Source organism: Thunnus albacares, chromosome 9 (assembly GCF_914725855.1).
Source record: "Thunnus albacares chromosome 9, fThuAlb1.1, whole genome shotgun sequence".
Lineage (NCBI taxonomy): Eukaryota > Metazoa > Chordata > Actinopteri > Scombriformes > Scombridae > Thunnus > Thunnus albacares.
Genome location: NC_058114.1, coordinates 438,428 through 447,462, shown reverse-complemented (window position 1 = coordinate 447,462; position 9,035 = coordinate 438,428). Strand labels below are relative to the sequence as shown.

General features: G+C 48.6%; 1 protein-coding gene across 1 annotated transcript; it reads left to right on the top strand.

The window, feature by feature from the left end:
- Window positions 1–769: 769 nt before the first annotated feature.
- zbtb37 (zinc finger and BTB domain containing 37) lies at window positions 770–7,654 on the top strand. The gene is made up of 4 exons (XM_044361142.1): window positions 770–1,141; window positions 3,513–4,457; window positions 4,581–4,680; window positions 5,831–7,654. The coding sequence occupies exons 2-4, from the start codon at window positions 3,532–3,534 to the stop codon at window positions 6,362–6,364; spliced, it is 1,560 nt and encodes a 519-aa protein (XP_044217077.1). The 5' UTR covers window positions 770–1,141; window positions 3,513–3,531; the 3' UTR covers window positions 6,365–7,654.
- Window positions 7,655–9,035: the final 1,381 nt, after the last annotated feature.

Genomic DNA, 9,035 nt, shown 5'->3' with positions numbered 1-9,035 from the left:
TATGAAGCTTCAGCGTCCAAATGAGTCAAATCCAGTAGATATCTTTCAACGTTACAGTCTTTTTAGTGCCAAAGTTCCTCTTTTTGTTACTATACTTCCACCTGCAGCTCAACAGGGAAACACTGTCCGAGGAAACACAAAGAGGGAATTTGATGCTAAAAAGACTGTAAATGTGTCAGATATCCACTTGATATGACTAACTCAGACTGCTGAAGCTGAATAGAAGCTTCACACAGACTTTTAAATGACTGTGTGGACACACTGTGGATTTTATCCTCCATCACTTCCATTAAAGCACATTTGAAGGATCTTTTAATATCCAGTATGAACAGGAGGAATGATTACAGACACCTGACTGCTGGTTTAACACACTGGGAACACTGGGAACACTGGGAACCTGCTTTAATATTAATAATAATGATAATAATAATAATAATAAACTTCATACAAGTGATATAAATAGATTAGAACATGTCTGGATTCAATGAGAGAAATAAAATCTGACAATTAAATTAATACAAAATAAAATAATGTGTGTGTGTGTGTGTGTGTGTGTGTGTGTGTGTGTGTGTGTGTGTGTGTGTGTGTGTGTGTGTGTATGTTGAACTCCACTCTGCCAAACTCAAAGTGCCATGATGACCCCTCTCCTCACAGTTGCATGCTGGGAAGTGAAGTCTTTAAAGCGGTCGTTACGCCAGCGCTCCTCCGGGTCATGAACTCCAGCTCCCAGCATGCCCTGCGCGTTTTCTTCCTTCCCTCCTTCCTTCCTGCAGCCTCGGCCCTTCTGCCGTGAAAAAGGAAGATGAGCAGCAGCAGCAGCCCACCGACACGGAACCGACACTGACCCGACTCCCTCTCCCAGCGGAATGTCGGCAGAGCGGCTGCTGACGGACCGGAGCCCGAGCTCAGCTACTGTTCCCCGGCCTTGAGCAGACACGAGTGCCGCTGGAGCCGCGGAGCTCCGGAGCCTGCAGGAGCGGCGGGTGGAGCTGCAGCCTGCCGGGCCGAGCTGAGCCGAGCCGAGCCGTCCTCTCCCGTCCTGCTGACGATGCTCAGCTGGCTGCAGGACTGAAGCCTCGACAGCACCGCACCCCAGACCAGACCCGATCTCCCCCTGTCCCCCCCCACCGCATCCCCTCAGGTGAGAGTCCGGCTACACACCTGGAGGTTTACCTGGTCCCCGGAGGCACACCGGCCCTGATCCGGATCAGGGTCCTGCTGTCATACCTGAACAGGTGTTGCAGTGGATTCAGTGACCGGGTTCAGGTTTACTCTGAGCTCAAACTGCCATCTGATTGGTTTTATCATCAGTTTTAAACAGGTGACATCACAGACTGTGTGACATCACAGACTGTGTGACATCACAGACAGGTGAGTCGTGCAGGTATCAGGATAATAGAAGAAGAAAATAAACACACGTTTGTGTTTAGTAGCAAAAATCAGCAACAGTTGGACAGTTGAAGCTGCTTTAATGTGATGCAACAGTTCATGTTGTTCATTCATGAATCTGGAAAGTTGTAAATGTGTTGATACTGAATGTGTCACTGAAGTGTTTAGTAACATGATATTTCCTGTTTTTATCAACAAATTATGTGATTTTGCAACATAATATCTGAACTAAACGTAGCACAAAAAGTAAGTAATGAGTGTTTGGTAGATTATTTCTTTATTGTAACGAAGCTTCTTGGTAATAAATCTTATATCGTTGGAAAGTCTGTTTATTTCCCTTTTAAATGGAGCCACATTTTTAAGGAACCTGCGTCTGTGGGATGAGCAGCAGAGCTGAGGATGTGGGTTGCTCCCATGAAAAATTTGCCAAATCTTCTCTGCCGACGTCAAACAGCTGATTCTGCCGTTGACTCGTGTTTGGTGTTTGGTGGATGATTGAAGTTTGAAAGGTTATATTAAGATGTTCACACCAAACACTGAGACCAGAGAGATGAGCAGACGACCAACGGGACTTTATTTCATTACAAACAAACTCAGAACGTCACCAATGCAGCTGCTTCAACTTCACACCCACGTGACTTCCTGCCCATGAGTTCTGGCACTTGAGTACGTGAGCCAAATGCTCACTTGGACTTTGACCTCTGGGAGTGGGTGTCTCTGCACCATTTGGACATTTCTTAATTTCTGCTGTGTGTGTGTGGTGTACTTTGCTCCCCCCTTTCCCAATATTTCCAGATGTCTCCTGTTTGTCTGGTGGCCTAACGCATTTTGGGTGGGTCAATGACCGGCGTAGGTCAACTGGATCTGGTAAAAGTTTTGTTTTCACGGAGATTATAACCAGAACTTTCTAAAACTCCTTTAAAGGAGTTGTTTTCACCGATCCATTGGTGTTGTGCAACTCATAGTGTTTTGTTTATTACTTACTACAATTCCACATGCTCATCATATTTTCACTTCTACAAAACAAGACATATCGACAATTTAACAATTGATTCATTGAACAAACAGGAGCCTCAGTAGCGTGTGGAAGAACCACACACAGCCACAACAGCCTGGCTCCTCCTCCTCATGCTGGTCACCAGTCTGGTCCCAGTCTTCAACCAGCATCTGTCAGTTTGTGGGGTTTATCAGAGACGACCTCCAGACTGGAGAGGATGGAACGGCCTGCCAGCAGTCCTGACCTCAACCCCAGTGAACACTTGTAGGATCAGCTTGGACGCGCTGTTCACGCCGGACTGACCAACACAACCACGACGGCTGACCTGAAGAACGGGATGCTCATCCCACAGCATGAGGGGCACAACCCACATCTTCAGCTCTGCTGCTCATCCCACAGACGCAGGTTCCTTAAAAATGTGGCTCCATTTAAAAGGGAAATAAACAGACTTTCCAACAGTATCAGATTTATTACCAAGAAGCTTCGTTACAACAGAGAAATAATCTACCAAACACACATTTGCTTACTTTTTGTGCTCCGTTTATATGACTGTTAATCTCACTGTCAGCACTGATAAAGGTCAGTTAAAGTTAAAGGTCGTGGTCTTGGTTTAATACACAGAAAACACACAACTTGTTTATTAACATTTAACCAAAACCAACCTGTTAAACACCTGAACGTCACCTGCTGTGATGAAGAGTTTGTGAAATGTAGTCAGGAAGCAGAGAAATCTGAAAGTGCTGATGCTGGTTCACGCGCTCAGAAACACAAATACAAACATCATCAAAACCTCCTGAAAGAAAGAAAAAAGAGAAAAAACATAAATATCAAGAATTGTACGACAACTTTACTGAAACCTCTTCACCTGCACTTCTTCTTCTGGTGCAGTGGATTCCAGGATGAACACTGTGATTGGCTGTCACTTGATGATCAATTATGTCATCAGTTCTCTAGTTTGTCATGTTTCCACAGCAGAAACTCAACAGAATATTAATGAATGAATAAAAGAAGCAGCTAGCACACCCCCAATCAGTGATGTCACAGCAGGCGCTGTGGCGTTGACATGTGACGGGAAACGTCTGCTGTGACATCATTTAATGTTTGCATGTGTGTCCTGTTGTTGCAGAGCCCCTGCAGGCTGCAGCATGGAGCGCTCCGGCAGCATCCAGCTGGACGTCCCGGACTTCAGTAACTCGGTTCTGTCCCACCTGAACCAGCTGCGTGTTCAGGGCCGCCTCTGCGACATCGTGGTCAACGTGCAGGGCCAGAGCTTCCGTGCCCATAAGGTGGTCCTCGCCGCCAGCTCGCCGTACTTCCGGGACCACATGTCTCTGAGCCAGATGAGCACCGTGTCGCTGACGGTGATCCGCAACCCGTCGGTGTTCGAGCAGTTGCTGTCCTTCTGCTACACGGGCCGCCTCTGCCTGCAGCTCGCCGACATCATCAGCTATCTGACGGCCGCCAGCTTCCTGCAGATGCAGCACATCATCGACCGTTGCACCCAGATCCTGGAGGGCATCCACCTGAAGATCAGCCTGGCCGATCTGGACGAGGAACACACGGAGGAGGAGGCGGCACGGGGGTCCAGGGGCACGAGGACCCTGGAGGCTGTGGTGAGAGCAGGCGGCCATCACGGCGGCCTGCGACTGCTCGGCCCACGGGGAGGCGCAGAGGCGTGCGAGGCCGTCAGCCCGGCCGAGGAGCCGCTCAGCCCTCCGCCGACCGTGGACCACAGCGGTCTGGAGGGGCCCGGGGCCCCCGCCGGCAGAGCGGGCAAAGAACCGATCCTCCGCATCAACCGGGCCGGTCAGTGGTACATGGAGACGAGCAGCGAGCCGGAGCGCGCCGGCAGCGCCGAGGAGGGCGGCGGCGTGGACGGAATCAGGATCAAGACGGAGAGGATGGAGGACTGGATCGGAGCAGAGGAGCACCAGGAGGAGGGTGGGCCGGTGGAGGAGGGCACCACTGTGATGATTGACACGTCGGGACGCAGCACGCTGGTGACGGGGCCGGTGGGAGCGCTGGGGGCCCGGAGTGTCCAGCCGTCCAGCAGCTTCAGTGAGACAGACAGGTGAGACGCAGTGAGGACACACGTCCATCCTTCATCCTGACTGAACTGTAGACACCTGATGACTGTGTGTGTGTGTGTGTGTGTGTGTGTGTGTGTGTGTGTGTGCGTGTGTGTGTGCGTCAGGTTCAGTCCCACCGGCAGCGTGGTCGTCCTGGCTGAGCGTCAGAGAGCGAAGAGCGAGTCTCCCAGCAGGGTGGATGAGCTGCGGCAGCCCAGCTCACAGGTACTGAAGAACCAACTTCTACTACTGCACAGGTGGATTATAATGTTTGCTAACTGTAGCTGTGTTCATGAGCCTGTTGTTGGGAAATACTGAGACCAGGAGTCTTGTTTAACCAGACAATTACATCATATAGACGAGTGACAGATGTAAACCAATAATCTTCTAAAATATATTCCCTCATGTGTGTTAGAGAATGCTGTCTAACATAATGCAGTAAAATCTGTGTTCTACCCTCTAAAAGGCCCGTTGAACCTCTTTAGTTGCTGTTATTATTCCTAAAGAAACCCAGAGGTCACTAGACCCTCTTACAGGACCTCCAGATTCTCCCCAGTAGCCACTACAAACTAAACATTCACAGCAGTTTGACACATGAACATGTTCATCCAGAAAGATCATGAAAGTCAGAGAAAGTCAGTTTGATGCCACCTGTCCTGGTCTGGGTGGTACTAATGTCTGATTCCTGTCCTGGTCTGGGTGGTACTAATGTCTGATTCCTGTCCTGGTCTGGGCGGCACTAATGTTTGATTCCTGTCCTGGTCTGGGTGGTACTAATGTCTGATTCCTGTCCTGGTCTGGGTGGTACTAATGTCTGATTCCTGTCCTGGTCTGGGCGGCACTAATGTCTGATTCCTGTCCTGGTCTGGGCGGCACTAATGTTTGATTCCTGTCCTGGTCTGGGTGGTACTAATGTTTGATTCCTGTCCTGGTCTGGGTGGTACTAATGTCTGATTCCTGTCCTGGTCTGGGCGGCACTAACGTTTGATTCCTGTCCTGGTCTGGGTGGTACTAACGTTTGATTCCTGTCCTGGTCTGGGCGGTACTAACGTTTGATTCCTGTCCTGGTCTGGGCGGCACTAACGTTTGATTCCTGTCCTGGTCTGGGCGGCACTAATGTCTGATTCCTGTCCTGGTCTGGGCGGTACTAATGTCTGATTCCTGTCCTGGTCTGGGTGGTACTAATGTCTGATTCCTGTCCTGGTCTGGGTGGTACTAATGTCTGATTCCTGTCCTGGTCTGGGCGGTACTAATGTCTGATTCCTGTCCTGGTCTGGGCGGTACTAATGTCTGATTCCTGTCCTGGTCTGGGTGGTACTAACGTTTGATTCCTGTCCTGGTCTCGGCTGTACTAACGATTTGTTCTGCTTGTCAGGGGGAGGAGCACGCAGCGTTTGATATGGGTGGCTACGAGGACTACCTGAGGGAGCAGGTAGGAGACCGCTGGTTCCGCTACAACCCTCGTCTAACCTGCATCTACTGCTGCAAGTCCTTTAACCAGAAAGGCAGCCTGGACCGCCACATGCGTCTCCACATGGGCATCACGCCATTTGTCTGCCGCATCTGTGGCAAGAAGTACACCCGTAAAGACCAGCTGGAGTACCACATCCGCAAGCACACCGGCAACAAGCCCTTCCACTGCCACGTCTGCGGCAAGAGCTTCCCCTTCCAGGCCATCCTCAACCAGCACTTTCGCAAGAACCACCCAGGCTACACGCCACAGGAGGCCCACAGCGCGTCCCCGGAGACCACCACCACCTCTGTCACGTCCCGGGGCGGCCCGAGCGACGAGGCCTCCCCCAGCCAAGAGGAGCCCGAGGGCGGGGGTGGTGGCGGCGGGAGCGGCGGCGGCGGAGGCCAGTACAGCGAGGGTCCCCAGGCCTCGGTGTCCACCACGGGTCCCGACTGACCCCGAGGGAGGGAGGAGGGTGGGGTCCGGGTCAGGGTGGGGGGTGCAGACCTGGAGGGCCGGTCTGATCCTGTTGCACCTGAAGCCAACAGGACGCTGAACCCGCTGAAGTCAAAGCAGCGACAGAAAAAGACACCTCAGAGTCAGAACTGAGATTTTTCCGCTTTAAACCGCATCTACCTTCACTAACCAAACCGAACAGATTAAGCTAAATGAAGAAATGCCACACACTCCAACAACCTCATACACCACACGATGCAGTGGTCCTCGTTAGCCTCCGTCTACTTTATGTTACAGATTTCTACTTTTATATTTACAGGTATTACAGGTTCACAAAGCAGCATCACAGCAGTCTGTCTGGTGGAAACTTTGCCAAACTACTCAGTGCCAGTTCAACATTTCAAATCCTTAATATTTGCTTTGAGACAATCTGGAGCAGCTGGATTAGTAATAATAATCCTGCTCGCTCTTCAAGTGCCACAACGGCGTAAAAAACATTCAGTTGCACAAAAAGGTTCAATGAGAAAACTACGACTGTTAAAGTTCAGGTCCAGTGTGATTGGAGTTTTTCAGCTTTCCTCTGTTATAAAGTCCAGCAGACAATCTGGATACACGACCCAACTTCAGACTACGTAACTGTTGTTATGACATCACATCCTGCATCTCAGTCCTCATCCTGGACGGGTTTTTTCTTCCTTTTATCCAAATGATCCAGTTTTAAAAACTTTTACATGTGGACGTTTGTCACTTTTAGGGCTACGACTAACTTATAATTTTATTGATTCAGTTTTGTTTACAAAATGGCAGAAAATACAGAAAAATCACAGATTTCACAAAATCATGCAAACAAGAAAGCCGAAGGTGAAACTCAACTATCAGAATCCTCACATTGGAGAAGCTGGAACCAAATAATGTAATTTTTGGCATTTTTGCTTGAAAAATTACATAAAACAATTCAGTTATTATCAAAATAATTGCAGATTTCTGTCATTAATTGACTTGTTTCAGCTCTAATCACCTTCATCAAACTCTTAACATCTAAATCACCAACTGGATCCATACGCACCACTTACTGCAGTATCTAAATATTAGATATAAAATATATAAATCTGAAGCAGAATCAGTCACAGAAATGTGATAGAAAGTTTTTTTTACTGAAATGAATGTGAATGATTGATAGAAGGTTTAAAGGCATACTATACAGGATTTGGCCCCTCCTCCTCGGCTCGACCAGAGTGAGCTGAGAGGAGAGAGAGAGAGCAGCGGTGGTCGAGCGAGGTAGAGAGTGAATTAAGAGAGCGAGCAGCATCCTGTCTGCTGTGGTACAGAGGAGAGATACGGAGCCATGTGATCCCGACCTCACACCCTGCGCTGTTATTGGCTGGCAGCTACACACCCACTGCCCAAAGGCCGACGCCCAGAAACACCCTGAACAGCAAAATAATAAGAAAACACAGGCAGAGAGCAGCGTCTGTGTAGACACAGACACACACTGATACCTGTTGTACGAGTCTATACGTTGTCTTCTAGGAGAATCCTGCGTAGTATGCCTTTAAACTGAAAACATCTTCTCTCATCTATAAATAATATTCTAAAGGTCCACTTACTTACCTATCTCAGAGCTTTGGACCTTATCCCATGGCCTTCCTCAGGTGTCATCATGTGACTTCAGTCACGATAACAGATGGTCGTACCTGCAGGGCAGATCACAACCCCCCCCCGTCCCTGCTCAAGGACGTTACCTGGTGTTGAATGTGGATGGCACCCCTGATCCCCCTCCCGCTGTCTACTGACCCCCGGAGGAAAGCCCTGAGATACAGTCGAAAGCTCCGGGAACAGATTTATATTGATATAGATAGATACGTGTCCACAAGACTGAGAACGAGTCTCCACGCTGAAGTAAAAACAGCAGTGGGATGAAAGTGAAGGACTCTGATCACACTGGACGTGTTAATTTGGCTGTAAAATGAATATAAATTCCTCAGAAATATGTTTGAGTAAGGTGGCAGTTAAACTCAGTTTTTAAAGATCTGGTCGATTAGATCGAACCATCTGGCAGCCTGTTGACTGAACAGACTCACAGCAGGAAAACTGGACGGCGTCCAGCCTCAGATAAGCTACACAGCTCAGTTACCTCTCATCACTACGCAATACAGCTGCTGCACTGCACTGCACAGCATAGCACCACCGGGGGGCGCTCTGATCCACTCACAGAGATCTCCGTCAGTCTTCTCAGATATTTTTATAAACAAGCATGTGTTGGATTTTTTTGTTTTGTTTTTCTTGGACACTTTTTTGCTCTGACAATGTGTGTGACAGAAGCTTCATACTGGAGGACGAGTGTCACTACCTGATCAGGAACTTCTGTTGCAGTTAATGACGCATTTAATTAGCTGCACTCTGTTCAAACAAGTCTGAGCCATAAATGCAAAAACTGAGACTAAAACTAAAGAAGTCAAACAGAAGCTACAGATGATTGATCACTTTAAATCCAGTCAGAGAGAATAAACAGAAAAAAAACATGATAGCTGTTGTCATTACCAAAAATGGAGGCAAGTTATGCTCTTGCAAAAAAACCCCAATATTTTGTTACTCACTGTACAAATTGTATTCGGCTTGTTCAGAGCTAGTTTATTGCTAACAGAATGAACGCTAGGAGCTGTGAAACAGT